The 21,142-nt window shown below is 41.0% G+C and overlaps 1 protein-coding gene across 1 annotated transcript in view; it reads right to left on the bottom strand.

Annotated features, from left to right (window-relative positions):
• BRAF (B-Raf proto-oncogene, serine/threonine kinase) overlaps positions 1-21,142 on the bottom strand; it is a 409,670-nt gene that overhangs the window by 267,727 nt on the left and 120,801 nt on the right. Inside the window, 2 exon segments of the mRNA XM_029616061.1 lie at positions 1,728-1,767; positions 2,167-2,326. Coding sequence (XP_029471921.1) covers positions 1,728-1,767; positions 2,167-2,326 — 200 coding nt within the window.

The following is a 21,142-nucleotide window of genomic DNA, read 5'->3' as shown; positions in this document are numbered from 1 at the left end:
GCACAGCCCCACATCACCACTAATGCTTTTTTTTTTTTTTGTTTTACTACTTTTGATGGATGGGGAAGGGCACTATACCCCCAACAATTTTAGGGGTCTATTGGGGTGCGGGGGGCCTTGATTGCATTATTTTCAATGGGAAAGGGGTGGGGGTGACATGCAAGGTATTGAAGACAGAGATGGGGGCAGGCACCATGCATGGTACTAAATATATTTTTAAACCTTTTGGAGATCAGGACTCCTGCTCAACTTTTTATGCTATGGCAATTAATTTTTTTATAACGTGGATCCTTTAAATGTAACTCAGGAGCCTTGGGACCTGCATTAAGGTCCCATGGTTCTAATGTTACATTTAATGAATCCCCAGGAGGCCGTGTTATTTTATCACGGCTGACCACAATAAAAATTTAACATGAAATTGCTTAGTAATGACCTGCTTTGCATGCATTTGCATTATTCATGCATGCAAACTGCATGCAAAGCATCTCGTAATATGGGAGGCAATCCGAACAGGGCCATGTAAAATATTGCAGATATCGCTGAGATAGTGTTCTATCACATGATATATATGCTGTTTAACACACATTAAAGCACTATTGAGGCTTGATATATCACCAGGTATGTTAGCATCTGTACTTGGGATTTATGTGCAGAAAATATGCTTTGTGCACACAGTTGTTTGGGCAGAAAATATGACTTTTTCTGTGCAGAAAGCATTTATTGTACACATAAATCATATTTTATGCACTGAAAACATGATGTGTATGCACAAAGCATATTTTCAGAATATAAGTCACACATATTGGTCCCGGCACCAGAACTCAAGCTTTTTCCCATATTCTAACATTAGCCCTGGAAATTTTAGTCCACCTCGGACTACATGTTCCAGTACTAAGAAAACATTCATTAAGCCAGCACACCTCTCTGCATTGGGGAATAGTGGCTAATGCCTTCATTACCATTAAATTTATATCTAGAGGTACAAACCTGTATGCACACTTTTGTGCACATACATTTTTCTGCATTAGCAATAAAGTTTGTGCACCAAAAATGTGTGCAGAACTGCATATAAACCTGTGCACATTCCCAAGCATACTTTATTACATTGGCCCCAAAGACCAAGAAGCGACAACTGGATCTCTCACTACTCTCTGCGGTGTCGTGCTGGTCACTTTCACTTCACCCGAGTGGATCCCATTAACTATCACTCATTTCTATTGTTCAACCAAACTTTCAACCTGTTTATATTTTTTTGTCAATTCCCAAACTGGCTAACTTATTCACCAGTCATCTTTGAGGAACAGTAGACTACATCTACTGTATTTTTCCCCTCCCCTGCCAATCTACTAATGCGGTATCCTTGAAAGTATCTGCTCTTCACTAAACCCATTTTCGCCTTTTATCCATATTATTCCCTTATATGTCTTCCTCTTTTTACTTATATATTTAAAATAGGCTTTATCTCCTACTATATTGATTGGACAATAAACTCTCCTATTTAAGCTTTTGCCAGTATAACTGCCTTTCATGCTTTCCTTCTCATGTATCTGTAATTTTTAACATAATTTTCTTCTACTTGTTTGGTGAAACATTGGTCCCTTTATTATTTTCCCTTTGCTAATATGGCTCATACACAGATTTATTACCATGTCAATATTCCTTTTTATTGTTGTGCAGGAATATCTCAATTACAAAAAGTAAATAAATATATACATGTAAGAACTTACAACCTTCACTTCGATGAAGAGTCTGATCTCTAATCAAGTCCTAAAATAAATAAAACAAGATGTATTCAATGCATACATAAAAGAAAAATAAACAAGTCATAAAAAAGCAATTCATGTATCCACTAACTCCATAATTAGACCCCACACCAGGGTCTCAACTATTGCCCATTTCCTGTACCCCATACCAGTCACAACATACCTGTTGCCCAATTTCTATACCATATGCAGTGTCTCAAAACCAGTTCTTATTTTCTGAACCTTGCTCTAATCTTTTATCCATTGCCTATTCTCTAAAATATTCCAGTCTCACATCCTCTATCTATCCTATCCTTTGTAAACATCTATTACACTGATCTTTTCTGTGCCTGTTTAATGTAAACAGATATCCTAAAAGTTCAATGTCCTACTGCATTAATTTCATGGCTTCCAAGATACTAACATCAATATTAACTGGCTCGATGGTATTGATGTGAACATTTGGTGCTGAAGAGGACCGGTCCCGCTGTCCAAACTGATTCCGATGGTCTTCATCAGCTGGCCGAAAGGACTGAGGGATTGGAATGGATTTTGAAGGAGAAATGCTTGGAAGAACTGGAAGTCTAAAAAGTAAAGGCATGGAAAGAAATATAGGGTTTGAACAACTAATATTACATTCCTTTCCATTTTTAATGACAAGAGATGCATATTTTTACACTGTAAAAACACAATTAGAAAATACATATATGCATAGGGTTGTAATATTTCTCTTCATATTTATATATTGATATATCTATATCAACACATATATGGAGGACAATATTCAGAATCATTTGTCTGGTTAAGTTCAGACTTAGCCATGCTGACTGCCCAGAGATAGCCAGATAAATTTCAATATCATGGGCCGGGTGGGGGCATTCTGGAACAGTGCCACTTAACCAGGCAAGATAGCCCAAGAAACACTGATATTCGGCATTATCTAGCTAAGACAGCTGGCTTACTTTAGGCCTGCCTGAAATCAGGCCTAAAGTTAGCTAGATAAACTTACCCTGCTGACATTTCGATAGCTGGGTATATTCAGCAGTGTGCCCATGCCACTGAATAGCTGGTTTCAATTAGCTGGATGCCTAGCCTCTGAATATCTACCCTAACATTCCTTCTCAGATGATATCCAACTATACATTCCTTTGGGTCCTAATCATACTAAATCAATGAATAAATTAAATCAATGTGGCCAGCTATTCCCACTTGGATGTGTAACAAATGAAAACTGAATCCCCTGAAAACCAAAATCTAGTGGGTAAGGAAAAGGAAAAGTCTGAATACAGGGAGTTCTATTGCCAATAAAAGAAGTATATACTGTAGTTTGGGGATTATAAGAGACACCGGTCTAATCTTGGAATCTCATATTTCAATGGTAATTAGGAAATTCTTTTATTTTCAATTAAGATAGTTATAACAACTTTGCCCATTATTATTTTCATGCCATAATCAATGCCAAATTGGGCTACTGCAATGTGTTATTTCTAGGCTTATCAAACAAATCTATTAGGAGACTTCAAATAATTCAAAATTCAGCACAATGTCTGTTACAGGTTTGTAGGAATAGCCCAGGTGGCCACTAAAAGAGCTGCGTGCCATCCGAACAAAGAAATATGGAGTTGAAGCAAAGCAAGATGGATACTCTTAAGCTGTTTTGAAACTAAAACTGCTATTGCTCAATAAACAGAACATTGTTTTTCACAGCTGAAATTTGCTGTCACATTGTTTTTCACAGTTGAAATTAGCTGGCAGCTAGAACTTAACAGACGTTGTATCCAACCAAGAAAAACATTCTTGTCAAAAATGAGATCCATTTTCAGCTGCTGTTTGGCCGAAAGGTTAGCTAGATAAACCTAACCAGCTAACTTTGGTAGGAGATGCTGTTGCACAGCTATTGAATATACCAGTCAGAGAACGCAGAAAATGAGTTTTTCATTTTTAGCTTCTTCTCTATAGAACTCCTTGCTCTAGCCCTGTATCTGGAAAAGGACTTTCTGAAACATCTGAAAGTATGGATTTTTTCCCAAATCTTTTCTTAACTTTCATTTCTTATTAGCTTATCACCTCGTGTGCTTAGTTTTAATTTCCATGTTTGTACAACCCTATTATTTAGTGTTTCAATGTTTAATTTACATGAGATTTTTAATTGACTATGCTACTGTATTTTACTGTTTTATTTGTTTTGATACTATTATACTTTATTTTTTTATATGTGTTTTACTTGATACTAATGCACATCACTTTGATTTCCTTATAATAAAGGTGATTAAAAAAAACTAAACTTCTCTTGGCATGCAGTTGCTGACTGTTATGAGATCTCTGAACTATACAGATGTCATAAATCTGTCTCCTGCCAAAGTCACTATTTATGTTAACAGTCCTGACACCAGACTTTAGACCAGATAGCTGGAACCACTGCAAGGATAGACTGTTTATAGAAAGGGAAAGGAAAGTCTAAGCCTTATAGACAACATCAATGCATGGCTCAAAACCTGGTATAAGAAAGAGGGTTTCAGATATATTGGCAGATGAGGCAGTGTATGGAGCAGTAATAGGCTATATGATAAAGATGGCCTTCATCTGTCTGTGGCTGGAAAAAGGATCCTAAGTGATAAAATCAGATCACGTCATTAGGCATTTAAACTAGAGGAAGGGAGTTTGAATATCGCCCCTAACAAATACAGGGAGTGGAGAATTTAACAAAAATCAGCTTAATAGACAACTTTGAAATAAAAAGGCAGACAATGTGTCCAGGAAGAGCATCAAGCTGGGTGAGGAAACCTGGAAAGCTATGAGCACAAATGCTTACAGTCTGGGCAAAAAAATTCCAGATCTGCAAGCCCTAATTGCGGAAGTGAACTTGGACATTGTGGTTATTACAGAAGCATGATCCAATGAGCCTCATGAGTGGGATATAACCATATAGGGCTATAAATGTTCAGAAAGGATACAGAAGACAGAAACCAGGGGAGCATCTGAAATGTAGGGCGCGTGGTGAAAGGAAGAAGCACTATGAGCTCTCTTAAATAAAGACAACAGTTCCATTTATATCAGTGTGAGCTACAGACCTCCAAATCAGACAGAAGAACCTGATAGAGATTTGGTTGAAGGCATCCAAAAGGTTTGAAAGGATGAAGTGTTGCTCATTGGAGATTTTATTCTACCTGACATGGATGAGAATATCCCTGTTATTATTATACTAATAATAGGTGCCCTACAAGGGGATAGTCTCAAACAAATGGTAAAGGAGCCCACAAGGGGAGGTGGGCGATACTCGACCTAGTGCTCATAAATGGGGATAATGTTTTAATGTCCAGATTGGTGCTCAGGTGAGAACCTGTGATAAGACAGTATGGTTCGATATGGCAGCCAGAAGGGATAGAAGTTACATAAAAATCCAAGTTTTAGATTTCAAAAAACAGATTTTGGTAAAATGGGGAGATACCTTGAAGAGTTTCCAAAAAAAGCAAAAGTAGTCCATGTGCCTATAAGTAAAGAATTACCTGAGCTAAAGGATACCAAATTATCCCTATCAACTGAAAAGCAGATTGTTAAAACAAACAAAAACACATTCTGAAATGTCTATATGCCAAAGCTAGAAGTCTACGAAGATAGGAAAGTTAGAGTGTATAGCAGTAAATGATGAGCTAGACATAATTTACATCTCAGAGACCTGGTGGAAGGAGGATAACTAATGGGACAATGCTATACCAGGATAAGGAGGATCAACTTGGTGAGAGGGTGGCACTTTATATTCGGGATGGCATAGACTCCAACAGGATACAGATCATACAAGAGATTAAATGCACAGTAGAATATTTATGGGTAGAAATTCCATGTGTGATGAGTAAGAGTATAGCAAAAGGAGTATACTACTGTCCACCTGTCCAAAATGATGAAAAGGACGATGTACCAATCTGAACCAATTTGTAACCAATTTGAAAGAGCAGTAATAACAAGAGATTTCAATTATTCCAATATTGACTGGGTAAATGTAACATCAGAACATGCTAGAGAGGTAAAGTTCCTAGATGGAATAAACAACCTCAGGAGCAATTGGTTCAGGAAACAATGAGAAAGGGAGCTACTTTAAATATAATTCTTAGTGGAACACAGGATTTGGTAAGAGAGGAAACGGTAGAATGGCTGCTTGTCAATAGTGATCATAACATGATCAAATTTGAACTAATGACTGGAAGGGGAGCAGCTCTAGTGCTAAACTTTCAAAAGGAAAACTTTGATAAATGGAAAAAAACAAAAAAATACTGAAAGATGCAGCTGCATAGGTTAAGAGTGTACAACAGGCATGGACATTGTTTAAAAATATCATCTTAGAAGTGCAGCCCAGATGTATTCCATGCATTAAGAAATTTGGAAGGAAGGCATCATTAAAAGGCGAGATGAAAGAGTTTATTTTAGCCAAAAATACTTCCTTCAAAAACTGGAAGAAGGATCCATCTGAAGAAAATAGGAAAAAGCATAAGCACTGTCAAGTTAAATGGAAAACATTGATATCACAGGCTAAGAGAGAATTTAAAATGAAGTTGGCCATAGAGGCAAAAACTCATAATAAAAACTTTAAAAAATATATCCAAAGCAAGAAACTTGTGAGAGAGTCGCTTGGACCATTAGATGATCGAGAGGGTTAAAAGGGCACTTAGGGAAGATAAGGCGATCATGGCAAGACAAAATTATTTACTTCCATGTTTACTAATGAGGATGTTGGATAGATACCGATTCCAGAGAAGATTTTCAAGGGTGATGATTCGGCTGAACTGAACCAAATCATCATGGTGAACCTGAAAGATGTAGTAGGCCAGATTGACAAACTGAAGAGTAGAAAATTATCTGCACCGTCTGGTATATACCACAGGGTTCGCAAAAAACTCAAAAATAAAATTTCAGATTTATGAGTAAAGATTTGTAAGCTATCATTAAAATCGTCCATTGTACCTGAAGACTGGAGGGTGGCCAATGTAACCCCAATATTTAAAAAGGTCTCCGAGGGTGAACCTGGAAATTACAGACCAGTGAGCCTTACTGCAGTGCCAAGAAAAATAGTGGAAGAACAAATCACAGATCATATAAAGAAGCATGGTTTAATGGAACACAGTCAACATGGATTTACCCAAGAAAAGTCTTGCATCACAAATCTGCTACATTTTTTTGAAGGGGTTAATAAACATGGATAAAGGTGAACCAGTAGATGTAGTGTATTTGGATTTGTAGAAGGCGTCTGACAAAGTCCCTTATGAGAGGCTTCTAAGAAAACAAAAAAGTCATGAGATAGGAGGCTATGTCCTTTCATGGATTGCAAACTGGTTAAAAGACAGGAAACAGAAAGTAGGATTAAATAGTTATTTTTCTCAGTGGAAAAGGGTGAACAGTGGAGTGCCTCAGGGATCTATACTTGGACTGGTACTTTTCAATATATTTATAAATAATCTGGAAAGGAATACGATGAGTGAGGTGATCAAATATGCAGATGACACAAAATTATTCAGAGTAGTTAAACAGCTTGCAGATTGTGCTAAAATGCAGGAGGAACTTGCGAAACTGGAAAACTGGGCGTCCAAATGGCAGAAGAAATTTAATGTGGACAAGTGCAAGTTCATGCATATAGGGAAAAAGAACCCATTGTTGGGGTCCTGGGCCATGCCCCGGTCCCTCCACCTACCTCGGGGGCGGCCCGGGCTGTTTCGAGCCTTCCCCTGGTCGTTTCTACTAGGCCCCGGGCCTGCAGGCCTTCCAGCGCATCTCTCCCTCCTTGGGAGAGATGCCGATGCTCTGACGCGGCTGGCCCGCCCCCTGACGCGCACGCGCGGGGAGGAGCCCCGTTTAAAGGGGCCAGCGCGGGAAAATCCTCAGCTGAACCAATGATGACGTCAGACGCCCTCAGGGTACAAGTACCCTGCAACTAGCCTCTCTTCCTTGCCTTGCAACAAGGTTCCTGGTTTTTGCCTGTGGTTGCTGCGTTCCTGATTGTCTTTGTCCCGCTTCTGCCTGCTCCCCTTGCTGTTGATTCTTTTGGCTCTGACCCCTTGGACTGGCTTTGGACCGTGCTTTGGCTCTGACCCCTTGAACTGGCTTTGGACTGTGCTCTGGCTTCGACCCTTGGACTGGCTGCGGACCGCCCTCTGGATACCAACCCCTGGACTGGCTTCGGACCATCTTTGGTCTCCGACTCCTGAACCGACCTTGGATTACCTACGACCTGCTGGAGGTGCCAGCCGTCTGGAACCCACGACCTGCAGGAGGCGCCTGCATCCGGACCACCTTCCACCTTCAAGGAGTCGCCTAAGTCCCAGCGGCCGTGTCCCTACGGGCTCCTCCTGGGGGGACTTTGGCTTCCAGGGTGAATCTCCAGAAGTCCCAGCGACCGGACTCCTAAGGGCTCCTCCCGGGGGAGTACCGGTCTCCAGGGCGAAGATTCCTCTATCACCAGGGTTTGAAGTCAGCCATCCTTCCAGTAGATACGGAGTCTTTGGTCGCATAAGACTTCACCCTAGTCCAGTATCTCAGCCTGCTCAGGGTCTCCGAACCACCTCCTGGTTGGGACACTTGCTGTGGGCCCTCAAAGTACTCCATCTTCTGTCCCAACTGGCTCAAGGGTCCACGAACGTAACACCCATGCTATAGTTACACAATGTTAGGTTCCATATTAGGAGTTACCACCCAGGAAAAAGATCTAGGCATCATTGAAATCATCAGCTCAGTGTGCTGCAGCAGTCCAAAAAGCAAACAGAATGTTAAGAATTATTAGGAGGGGAATGGTGAATAATTGAATATTGTGTGCATTTCTGGTCATCACATCTCAAAAAAAGATATAGTTGTACTGAACAAACCAAAACGATAAAGGGGATGGAAGGGCTCTCCTATGAGGAAAGGCTAAAGAGGTTAGGGCTGTTCAGCTTGGAGAAGAAACAGCTAAGGGGGGTATGAAAGAGATTTATAAAATCATGAGAGGACTAGAATGGGTAAATGTGAATCGGTTATTTACTCTTTTGGATAATAGTTGACAGAGGGCACTCCATGAAGTTAGAAAGTAGCACACTTAAAACAAATCAGAGAAAATTCTTTTTCACTCAATGCGCAATTAAGCTATGGAATATGTTGCCAGAGGATGTGGTTAGGGCAGTTTAAAAAAGATTTGGAAATTTCCTGGAGAAGTCCATAAACTGATATTAATCAAGTTGCCTTAGGGAATAGCCACTGCTATTACTGGCATTAGTAGCATGGGATCTATTTAACGTTTGGATATTTACCAGGTACTTGTAACCTAGATTGGTCACTGCTGGAAATAGGATGCTGGGCTTAATGTACCTTTGTCTGACCCATTATGGCAACTTCTTATGTTCTTAAGAGCTAAACGTCTGAGAAAAGATGGGTGAAGTGGAACAACAGTGGGCCAAAGTAAAAGGAGTTATTACATGTTGTGCTCAGTGGTCCAGGGGCTAACTCTATGAACCGCTTCTCTCACCATCCCTCAACGCAGTGAAACGCTGCTAGCAAGATGCCATGCTCTAGCGCGATCAGATGCCATCAGCACTATATACTTCAAGACACCGGAGGACCTGTCTGGCTGCGCATCTCCTTAGGCACGTGCAGGCCTGACCTCCTGACTTTTAAAGAGCCCATGGCAGGAAAGGCCCACCACACCCGCTGATACATCAGACGTCAAGTCAGATAAAGGGCTCGTCCTGGCCTTCCCTCATTGCCTCAACAGGTTTCTCTACTCCTGGAGTCAAGCGTGTTCCTTCAGCATCTTGTCTTCAGCCCAATGTCTTGTCTTCAGTCCAGCCTTTTCTTCAGTGTTTCTCGCCTGCCTCTTCTTGTCTCTCCATGCCCTCTTTCCCTTCGGATTGATACTGGATTTGACCTAGGCTTGTCACTGGAGAAAACAGTCGTTAGCGAATTTGTATAAGTACTTCCACTCAGTTACTACCTATTGAGCACTATCAACTTTAGCTCTGGTATGGAATACTGATTTCGGGACAGAACTGGAGGGTGATGATTTATTTGACAGTCTGGTCTTGCTAAATAGTAATATATCTTCAGAATTGATTAGGGAACAATGAGAGTTATACATAGACTCGTAATTTCTGCCCATAGGGCACATCAAATGAAGTTAGTGCAGAGCCAAGGGTGTCAGAGATGCCCTGAACTTCGGGCTAGCCTAAGTCATGGTCTGTGGGACTGTCCGCCTATACAGAAATTTTGGGAAGTGGTCAGGAAATTTCTATCTGATAATGTGCATATTCAGGTTCCAGCAAAGTCGGCTGTGTGAGTTTTGGGGATACTTTCTGATGATGTGGACTGCAATACTTGTAAAGCTATGTTTCTGATAAAGGGGCTATGTATTATTAGGAGGTTATTATTGGCCAGATGGGTTGTTAGGGAAGCACCCACTTTGTCTTTATGGCACTCCACGATGCTAGAGCTCTTACTAATAGACTTTAAATCGTGGTGTCTGGGGGCCAGAGGGAAGAAAAGTAAAAAATTCCCTAGAATCAGTTACCAGTTTTCTTTGTCGAGGGGAACTGCCTCTGCACAGGCTGGGTAAACAAATCAGCGTGGAAGTAGCTTGCTTATTGCGGCAGTTAATACCCCTGACCAATTAAGCTAGATATTTCACTTAGATGCAGCTCCAGCACTGCTCTCTAAATCAATGGCGGGGATGGAAGGTAACTAGAACCAAAAAGTTACTAATAAGGGCCAAGAGTAACAGATAAGTATAAGAAAAAAAAATAAATGTGAAAGCTTGCTGGGCAGACTGGATGGGCCGTTTGGTCCGTTTGGTCTTTTTCTGCCATCATTTCTATGTTTCTGTATCAACAAACAATTATCCTGCTAGTAGCCCATGTCTAAAGTTGCCAGCCTCGTGCTTTCTGCTCAGCAAAGCTGTTAATATCATCATCATATAATAAAGAATTTGTTAAATCAGATTCAACAGAAAGCACAGCCAGGGTGTTCAGGCGGTCTTCTGAACAGGTATGTCTTTATGCGTTTAAGTGCTGAGAAAAAGTGCTCTGCTGAATAGTTTGCAGCTGGTGAACAGAAGAACATTCTAATGGCAATGTCTACATTGGGATACACACAGTGAAGTTCCTTTGCATGCAGTTTGCTGCATATCTGCTGCAGTGAGCTCCATTCTTCACCTGTTGTCTTCTGCTAACCCTGGAAATGGAGGCACACCATATCTAAATACTCCTCTATCATCTTTGTAGCACTTGTGTAATTTTTGAGCATGATCAACAACTACTGACTAATCCAATCATGCAATGTCCTTGAGAAATGCAAATTTTCTATAGAAATTTTCATATGCAGTAATTCTCTCTAGCTTAGATCTTAGGGTGTCAAGTATCACAAGGAATATGTTCACCCTAAAGTTATCTTGGCCAGTAAGTTCTACTTTACTCTCAAGGTTCTTCATCACACTGAAGTTTGAGTGTTCTCTTTCGTATCACCTCATAATCTGTGAGCCGGATTTAAGTATGGCAATTGCCTCATAGCTGTCAAATTCCTCATGGACATCTTTCAAAAATTCAATCAGTGAACCATACAATTCCACTATGGTGCCAACATGATTATCAATGCTTTGTAATTTTTGCTGGTTGCATTGAACCTCTGCAAAAGTGAAGCCCACACTATCGCTATGATTGCTGTCTCTAGTCGTTCAAATTAGTGTAAGAACATAAGAACATAAGAAAATGCCATACTGGGTCAGACCAAGGGTCCTTCAAGCCCAGCATCCTGTTTCCAACAGTGGCCAATCCAGGCCATAAGAACCTGGCAAGTACCCAAAAACTAAGTCAAGTGTAGTAGACTTGTTGCTTTGCTGCATTCTGATGCTTCCTCTGTAATATCCAGTTCAATGGTTTTCGGTGCCTGAATTATTTGGTCCCAGTCTCAATTCAGACTATGGCAGGCTTCTTCACGGGCTGACCAATGAGTGTCTGAAAGTCTCTTGACTGTTACTGCATCATTCAATAATGACAAATGAGATTGCAAGATTTTCCAACGGTGGGTGGATGCCGTGAAGTAAACATATAGATGCTGGAGCAGATGAAAGATTGAAGATGTTTTGGGGTTTTTTTGCAGGAATCTGCAACATATATCCCCACCAAGTTTAGTGAATGTGCAGAGCCTGGCACATATATGGGATGCAGATTCACATTTTTCATCCTTGCTTATAGACCACTGTAAACACCAGACATGTTGCTGGCATTATCATAAGATTGCCCTTGGCAGTTAGCGATTTCCAATTCATGTGACTTAAGAGTGGTTAGCATAGCTTCAGCCAGTTGTTCCGATTTATGCCCAGGATCTGGAATGAAGCCCAGAAAGCACTCAACAGGTGAGTCATTCTCTTTAATATATCTAAGTATAAATGCAAGTTGTTCAACATGGGAAACATCAGGTGTCGAATCAACATTAATGGAGACATAGTTTACAGTCTTTACCTCTTCGATAATTTCACTTACAACTTTGTCAGCCATTACCTGAATAAACTGTTTGCAAGTGAACGACCTGTATTTGCCATATCTTGAAATGTGTTCAGCAGGCAATGAACTAAATTGTGCAATCAGTTTGAGTGCCATCTAATAATTGCCATTATGTGTGGAACCAAACTGTTCTTCTCTCCCTCGAAAAGCAAGTCTATGACTAGCTAATGCCTTAATGACTGTGACAACTCTTCTCAACACTTCCCTCCAGTACTTTACTTGTTCAAGCAAGTAGGTTGTAAACTTTGAATCAATTCTTCCCAGAGTATTTCCTCTCTCTTTCAAAGACATTACATAAGATCTGTGCTCAGATGAATTCTCATGTTCATTTAAACGAGCAGTGGCATTTTTCCAGTCATTAAAACCATCTTTGGCTAGCTGAGTGGACCCACCAATCAAACAACAGGGTGCACCATACACCATTCCCTTGCTTTATGAATAGATTAGGTAGTTTCGTGGCCATTTTTCCCTTTTCAAAATTTCTCTCTCAAACATACTTCCAGTCAGGATCCTAATCTTATCTCCAAATTGTTTCTTAGACTTTGCAAAATCAACATCCCTATTTTGTGTAATTTCATGTACAGCAACATAGTCTCTCGTGGTGTCGTTGATTGTCCATTTAGCAGGATCATCATACAAACTCTGCATTACAACAGGGTCATTATTACTATTTGATGTACATTTCAAGTCACCTGAGCTATGAGCAATACACTATAATTGGTAACTTCTGAAATGTTACAGAGGCTCTGCACTAATATTAGCAGCATCATCAGTTTATGGGCATCATTTTCAGAAGGAATGGTTTCTGCCTCTTCATGTTTGCCCTCATTATCATCATCAGAAATTGTCACTTTGGAGAAAAAGAAATCCAATTTGTCTTTGAATAATTTGATTGTGCTTTACATTTCTATTCTTGTATGTTTTCTAAACTGAAATTCAGTCAGTCTCTTTCTTCTATCATTCATAATGAAACTGATCCACTTCTTAGTAAACACACTGAGTGGGCTGGTGAACAGCTGGGAGCAGCGCAGATCTTCAGTCCCTTAAGGGTCACTGTAAGATGGGACCAGAACAGGAAGCAAAAGCTCTTTGATCCCAGGAGCTGCTAAGAGGGATCAGTTTTTAAGAAGGAAATTTTGCATGCACAGCACCCTTCCTGATCAACTACCAGGTCCTTCCAGGAAAACAGGTGACAACAGAGCTGGATGAGCAGGACAGATTACCATTTTCCCTATCTACCACAGCAAAATAAAAGAAGCAAATCCTTGCTTGGGCCAATCATATTGCCAGATTGCTACCACTTCCTCCTTCTGGCCCATATCAGCCAAGTGTGCCCCAGTGACATCTCTAGACAGATTTATTTGTGGAGGGGGCAAGCTAAATATGGAGAGGGGTAAACCAGTTCTTCAGTATAGATATGAGAGTGAAGTCTGGAGTCTATGCATGAAGGAATGGAATCTCAATATTAACCCGACACCTCCAGTTCTGCAACACTTCACATCCATAGAAATTTCTTCTACAACAGACTTTGGATGTTTCCTCTTACAATTCGAAGCACAAAGGGTCAGGAAGCAAAATTCAAAGGCCACCTGTACATGATGTTCACAAAAAGCTTTATTATAGATTCACAATAGGGCAAACTCAAAAGTAAAGAAGCTAACAGTCCCCCAACACAGACCACATTTTGAAAAACTGCATCAGGAGGGACCAGATCTATAGGAAAAATTACAAATAAATCATCAGAAAGTGGACAAAAAGGCAACAGAGACAAATTAGCAGATATCATAGAAAAAGAAATCTCACCATTGACTTGATGTCACAAACCCATCAGCAGCGGAAAAAGGTCATCTTTGCCGCCTCCTCCTCTTCCTCGGATGATTTATCCGGAGATGAAAACTTAGCAGAATCGGCACCTACAGAATTTTCCCCAATCTACTGAAGCATCTATATCCCCCTTTTCTTCTTCTTTTTTGGACTCGCGTCAGAACTCTCACCCACCAAAAATACAATGTCTATTGTGAAGGCTCACCGCCCGTGCTGCCCTGGGTGCCGCTCCGCTGCCTCCGGTTCAGGCCCCTCGCGAGTCCTGGATATCCCTGGTGTCTCTCAGTCTCACAGGACTCCCTGGGTTCAGGTCTCCGCCGGCCCTGGTTTTGCTGGGCCTCTGGGTTCTCTTTGTGTGGCGTGGGGTTGAAGCAGTCCCCCAACCCCCAAAGATAACACAGAGAGAGAGAGAGGTTCCTCAAAGCATTTTTATAAATGAGAGTAGCTGAATCTGTTACATTGGCTCCGTCCCCTCAGGAGCTGAACAAATGACCCTGCCCCCGCTCTCCAGCAGTCTAACCCCTTAACACAGGTGCTGGAGCAAAGGCACTGTTTGAGCCCCCTGGCTCTCCAGTTCACCCGCAAACACCCCTGCCCTAACTTCCCTTAGGGTACAGGTTCTCTGTTTCCCTTTTCAGGCTAGGCGGTGCCCCTGAGACAGCTGGAGGATTCCTCTCCCCCCGGAACCTACCTCCATTTCCCTCTCTTTGCTTCCTGGCACTGGCTTTTTCTGGCCACTGCCGCTACCTAGGCACGCCCTCTTCCTCTAGCTCCCCAGGCTCACCTGTGTGACTCATTAGTGTCAGAGTCTGCCACCTGCTTGCCTCCAGGCTCTCCCTACAGGTCAGGTGGTGGTTCTAGGAACCTGGGATTTGTAGTTCTCGCCTTCACCTGCTCCTCCTGCTGGCTGGCTCTAGTATTACCAGCCGCCTTATGGAATCTTATCCATTCCTGCCTCCGGCAGCGCTGCACTCCATCACACTATCCAATCGCTCCCGAGAACGAAACCCACCTCGCTCTATGCTTATGACTCATACCCAGTACCTTCAAGGACCAAAGGACCCATGGTCATAACTCCGTTGTCAGTGGTTGTGAGTTTATCTTCATGCTCCCTCTCTCCTACGGAACAATCAGTACTTTAAAATGGACCCTTCCTCTAAATATTATTCATTTCAGGTACACGTCCACTTCCAACAATCCATGAGACTTTTAGCCCCCTCACTCAAAGCTTCCATTTCTTCATTAATCCAAGCAGCACTTGATGCCCAACATATCACTTCATGAGAAGACGCTTTTTTGATTGAACCATCCCCACAGATGCCAGTCTTAATACATTCTTCCCAAGATGCATAAAACTCTGGTAGACCCATTATTTCAGGTATTGGTTCCCTTCTTGAATCCCTTCCACGCACCGTAGACTTTTCTTAAATCTCTCATCCCCGCGGCTCCTTCTTATATACATGATTCTAGTCATTTTATTTCTTTTCTCAACCAGATTTCCCTTCCTTCTGAATCTGTCCTTCTTGCCAACCTTGATATCGCATCTCTCTACTCCAATATCCCTCAATTGGAGACTACTGAAGTTGTTGAAGAGGCCTTAGAAAATCGTCAAGATCACCACAGGGTTCCCACACAATTTCTGGTTCAACTTACACAGATCACCCTCACTAATAACTTTTTTTCATTCAATGGTCAAATTTACCAGCAGGTGAAAGGCACGGCTATGGGGACCACTATATGTGTCTAAGTTTGAATGCGTATTCCTTTATCCATCTCCTTTTACAAATGTATCCTTTAATGGTACCATTATATCGATGATGTCTTCCTTATTTGGAAGGGCACAGACATACAATTTTTTCTTTTTATTGATTGGTTAAACTTGTGTAACACAAACCTTAAATTCACTGCCTATATTGACCATCATGAGATATCCTTCTTGAACATTCTAATCTCCCTTGTTAATGGTGCTTTCCCTACTACTGTTTTTAAGAAACCTACAGACAAGAATACATTACTTTCATACAAAAGTTGTTATTCGAGGTCTCTAAGGGAAAATATAACAGTATGGCCAGTTTTTTCGACTACGGAGGGTGTGCTCTACTCACAATGAGTTCCTTGCTCAAGCCAGTTCTGTTTCCAACTTTTTCCTACAGTTACCCATATCGAGTCTATAAACATGTGTTTAAACGTGCTTTATATATCAGGCATGATCTACATTTTTTTTAAGTCTCCCCCTGACTACTCAGATCCCTTTACCTGCATTCTCCCCTTTATCTCCTGTCTGCCATTACATCTGTAATATTATATGACGCCATTGGTCCTTATTATATCCCATCCCAATATTTCAGAAAAATCTCTGCTTTGCCTTTCGCCACAAGCTCAAATTACGTGACATGTTGGTGTTCTCTAAATACCATGAACTCATTCCTATACCTATTTTGTGTTCTGGACACTTTCGCTGTGGGAAATGTAAAGCGTGCCCTTTTTCTTTAACTATTTCTGTTTTCACGGATTGCACTTTTCATAAACCTTTACATTTAAGATTTTCTTCAGACTGTAGTTCTATGGATGTTATTTATCGATCCTCTGCCCCTGTTCCCTTCTCTACATTGGGAAAACCAATTGCATGATCCAGACTTGGATCTATGAACTTCTATCATGCCTCTGACACTCCATGAAAATGTTTCTCTTCTACAGCATTAGTTAGAAGCTCACCATACACCTGAGGATTTGCGATTTTTTATTATAAATAAAATCTTCCGCTCTAACAGAGGGGGTGACTATTCCCAGATTCTTCTCCAGTGTGAACTCGGATATATACTCTCAAAACTTTTTCCCTACATGGGCTCGATGCCGATTTGGACTAGTCAGTTTTCTTTTAACACACTCTTAAGATATTTTGTCTGTATTCTATTTCTAAGAACATAAGAAAATGCCATACTGGGTCAGACCAAGGGTCCATCAAGTCCAGCATCCTGTTTCCAACAGTGGCCAATCCAGGCCATAAGAACCTGGCAAGTACCCAAAAACTAAGTCTATTCCATGTTACCATTGCTAATGGCAGTGGCTAGTCTCGAAGTGAACTTAATAGCAGGTAATGGACTTCTCCTCCAAGAACTTATCCAATCCTTTTTAAAACACAGCTAACTAACTGCACTAACCACATCCTCTGGCAACAAATTCCAGAGTTTAATTGTGCATTGAGTAAAAAAGAACTTTCTCCGATTAGTTTTAAATGTGCCCCATGCTAACTTCATGGAGTGCCCCCTAGTCTTTCTACTATCCGAAAGAGTAAATAATCAATTCACATCTATCCGTTTTAGACCTCTCATAATTTTAAACATCTCTATCATATCCCCCCTCAGCCGTCTCTTCTCCAGGCTGAAAAGTCCTAACCTCTTTAGTCTTTCCTCATAGGGGAGCTGTTCATTCCCCTTAGCATTTTGGTAGCCCTTCTCTGTACCTTCTCCATCGCAATTATATCTTTTTTGAGATGCGGCGACCAGAATTGTACACAGTATTCAAGGTGAGGTCTCACCATGGAACGATACAGAGGCATTATGACATTTTCCGTTTTATTCACCATTCCCTTTCTAATAATTCCCAACATTCTGTTTGCTTTTTTGACTGCCGCAGCACACTGCACCGACGATTTCAATGTGTTATCCACTATGACGCCTAGATCTCTTTCTTGGGTTGTAGCACCTAACATGGAACCCAACATTGTGTAATTATAGCATGGGTTATTTTTCCCTATATGCATCACCTTGCACTTATCCACATTAAATTTCATCGGCCATCTGGATGCCCAATTTTCCAGTCTCACAAGGGCTTCCTGCAATTTATCACAATCTGCTTGTGATTTAACTACTCTGAACAGTTTTGTGTCATCTGCAAATTTGATTATCTCACTCGTCGTATTTATTTCCAGATCATTTATAAATATATTGAAAAGTAAGGGTCCCAATACAGATCCCTGAGGCACTCCACTGTCCACTCCCTTCCACTGAGAAAATTGTCCATTTAATCCTACTCTCTGTTTCCTGTCTTTTAGCCAGTTTGCAATCCACGAAAGGACATCGCCACCTATCCCATGACTTTTTACTTTTCCTAGAAGCCTCTCATGAGGAACTTTGTCAAACGCCTTCTGAAAATCCAAGTATACTATATCTACCGGTTCACCTTTATCCACGTGTTTATTAACTCCTTCAAAAAGGTGAAGCAGATTTGTGAGGCAAGACTTGCCCTGGGTAAAGCCATGCTGACTTTGTTCCATTAAACAATGTCTTTCTATATGTTCTGTGATTTTGATGTTTAGAACACTTTCCACTATTTTTCCTGGCACTGAAGTCAGGCTAACCAATCTGTAGTTTCCCGGATCGCTCCTGGAGCCCTTTTTAAATATTGGGGTTACATTTGCTATCCTCCAGTCTTCAGGTACAATGGATGATTTTAATGATAGGTTACAAATTTTTACTAATAGGTCTGAAATTTCATTTTTTTGTTCCTTCAGAACTCTGGGGTGTATACCATCCGGTCCAGGTGATTTACTACTCTTCAGTTTGTCAATCAGTCCAGGTGATTTACTACTCTTCAGTTTGTCAATCAGTTTGTCCATGTGATTTACTACTCTTCAGTTTGTCAATCAGGCTATTTTTCTGCTATTTTCTGACTTCATGGTTTCTGACATCCTCCATGATATGTCCTTGATGCTCCTTCTGATATCTTTGTTGATGTAGACATGATTGACAGCCCTAGTCATATGATTTCTGTTTGGCGCCTTTATGCAGTACTATTTAAATCTCCTTGTTAACCCGTGTCTGCAGATATGCTTTTCTTTATATTTATACAGTGCAGAACTTTGGAAAGTTGCTAACAAAGGAAGTTTTACAACTCAGTGCCAATTTCAGTACCAAGAGTCAGATGGACCGTTAGATGATCGAGGGGTTAAAGGGGCACTTAGAGAAGATAAGGCCATCGCGGAAAGATTAAATGATTTCTTTGCTTCGGTGTTTACTGAAGAGGATGTTGGGGAGGTACCCGTAATGGAGAAGGTTTTCATGGGTAATGATTCAGATGGACTGAATCAAATCACGGTGAACCTAGAAGATGTGGTAGGCCTGATTGACAAACTGAAGAGTAGTAAATCACCTGGACCGGATGGTATACACCCCAGAGTACTGAAGGAACTAAAAATGAAATTTCAGACCTATTAGTAAAATTTGTAACTTATCATTAAAATCATCCATTGTACCTGAAGACTGGAGGATAGCAAATGTAACCCCAATATTAAAAAGGGCTCCAGGGGCGATCCGGGAAACTACAGGACCGGTTAGCCTGACTTCAGTGCCAGGAAAAATAGTGGAAAGTGTTCTAAACATCAAAATCACAGAACATATAGAAAGACATGGTTTAATGGAACAAAGTCAGCATGGCTTTACCCAGGGCAAGTCTTGCCTCACAAATCTGCTTCACTTTTTTGAAGGAGTTAATAAACATGTGGATAAAGGTGAACCGGTAGATATAGTATACTTGGATTTTCAGAAGGCGTTTGACAAAGTTCCTCATAAGAGGCTTCTAGGAAAAGTAAAAAGTCATGGGATAGGTGGCGATGTCCTTTCGTGGATTGCAAACTGGCTAAAAGACAGGAAACAGAGAGTAGGATTAAATGGGCAATTTTCTCAGTGGAAGGGAGTGGACAGTGGAGTGCCTCAGGGATCTGTATTGGGACCCTTACTGTTCAATATATTTATAAATGATCTGGAAAGAAATACGACGAGTGAGATAATCAAATTTGCAGATGACACAAAATTGTTCAGAGTAGTTAAATCACAAGCAGATTGTGATAAATTGCAGGAAGACCTTGTGAGACTGGAAAATTGGGCATCCAAATGGCAGATGAAATTTAATGTGGAAAAATGCAAGGTGATGCATATAGGGAAAAATAACCCATGCTATAATTACACAATGTTGGGTTCCATATTAGGTGCTACAACCCAAGAAAGAGATCTAGGTGTCATAGTGGATAACACATTGAAATCGTCGGTGCAGTGTGCTGCGGCAGTCAGAAAAGCAAACAGAATGTTGGGAATTATTAGAAAAGGAATGATGAATAAAACGGAAAATGTCATAATGCCTCTGTATCACTCCATGGTGAGACCGCACCTTGAATACTGTGTACAATTCTGGTTGCCGCATCTCAAAAAAGATATAATTGCGATGGAAAAGGTACAGAGAAGGGCTACCAAAATGATAAGGGGAATGGAACAACTCCCCTATGAGGAAAGACTAAAGAGGTTAGGACTTTTCAGCTTGGAGAAGAGACGACTGAGGGGGGATATGATAGAGGTGTTTAAAATCATGAGAGGTCTAGAACGGGTAGATGTGAATCAGTTATTTACTCTTTCGGATAGTAGAAAGACTAGGGGGCACTCCATGAAGTTAGCATGGGGCACATTTAAAACTAATCGGAGAAAGTTCTTTTTTACTCAGCGCACAATTAAACTCTGGAATTTGTTGCCAAGGGATGTGGTTAGTGCAGTTAGTGTAGCTGGGTTTAAAAAAGGATTGGATAAGTTCTTGGAGGAGAAGTCCATTACCTGCTATTAAGTTGACTTAGAAAATAGTCACTGCTATTACTAGCATCAGTAGCATGGGATAGACTTAGTTTTTGGGTACTTGCCAGGTTCTTATGGCCTAGATTGGCCACTGTTGGAAACAGAATGCTGGGCTTGATGGACCCTTGGTCTGACCCAGTATGGCATGTTCTTATCACCAAAACACTTCCTACTGGGAGGTTAAAAATGGAAAACAGAACAAGCTAGACTGCTACAGATCGCCTACATTTCTTTTTTCTCTTTCGTCTTCTCCATCTCTCTATCCATTCCTAGGAAGATGCCACCCTCTGTCGTTTTATCTCCCCCTCCAGTTCTTCCTATCCCTACCTTCCTCCTCCCCACTTCCCTCCTCCATTGCCCCCTTTGAGATGTCAATCTTCCCTCACTGGGTTGCTCTCATTACTAATATCTAGTTATCTGGCTTCCTTGTCCCCACCAACAGCCATCTTTT

Source organism: Rhinatrema bivittatum, chromosome 9, assembly GCF_901001135.1.
Source record: "Rhinatrema bivittatum chromosome 9, aRhiBiv1.1, whole genome shotgun sequence".
Taxonomy (NCBI): Eukaryota; Metazoa; Chordata; class Amphibia; order Gymnophiona; family Rhinatrematidae; genus Rhinatrema; species Rhinatrema bivittatum.
This window is presented reverse-complemented; position numbering and strand designations above follow the sequence as displayed.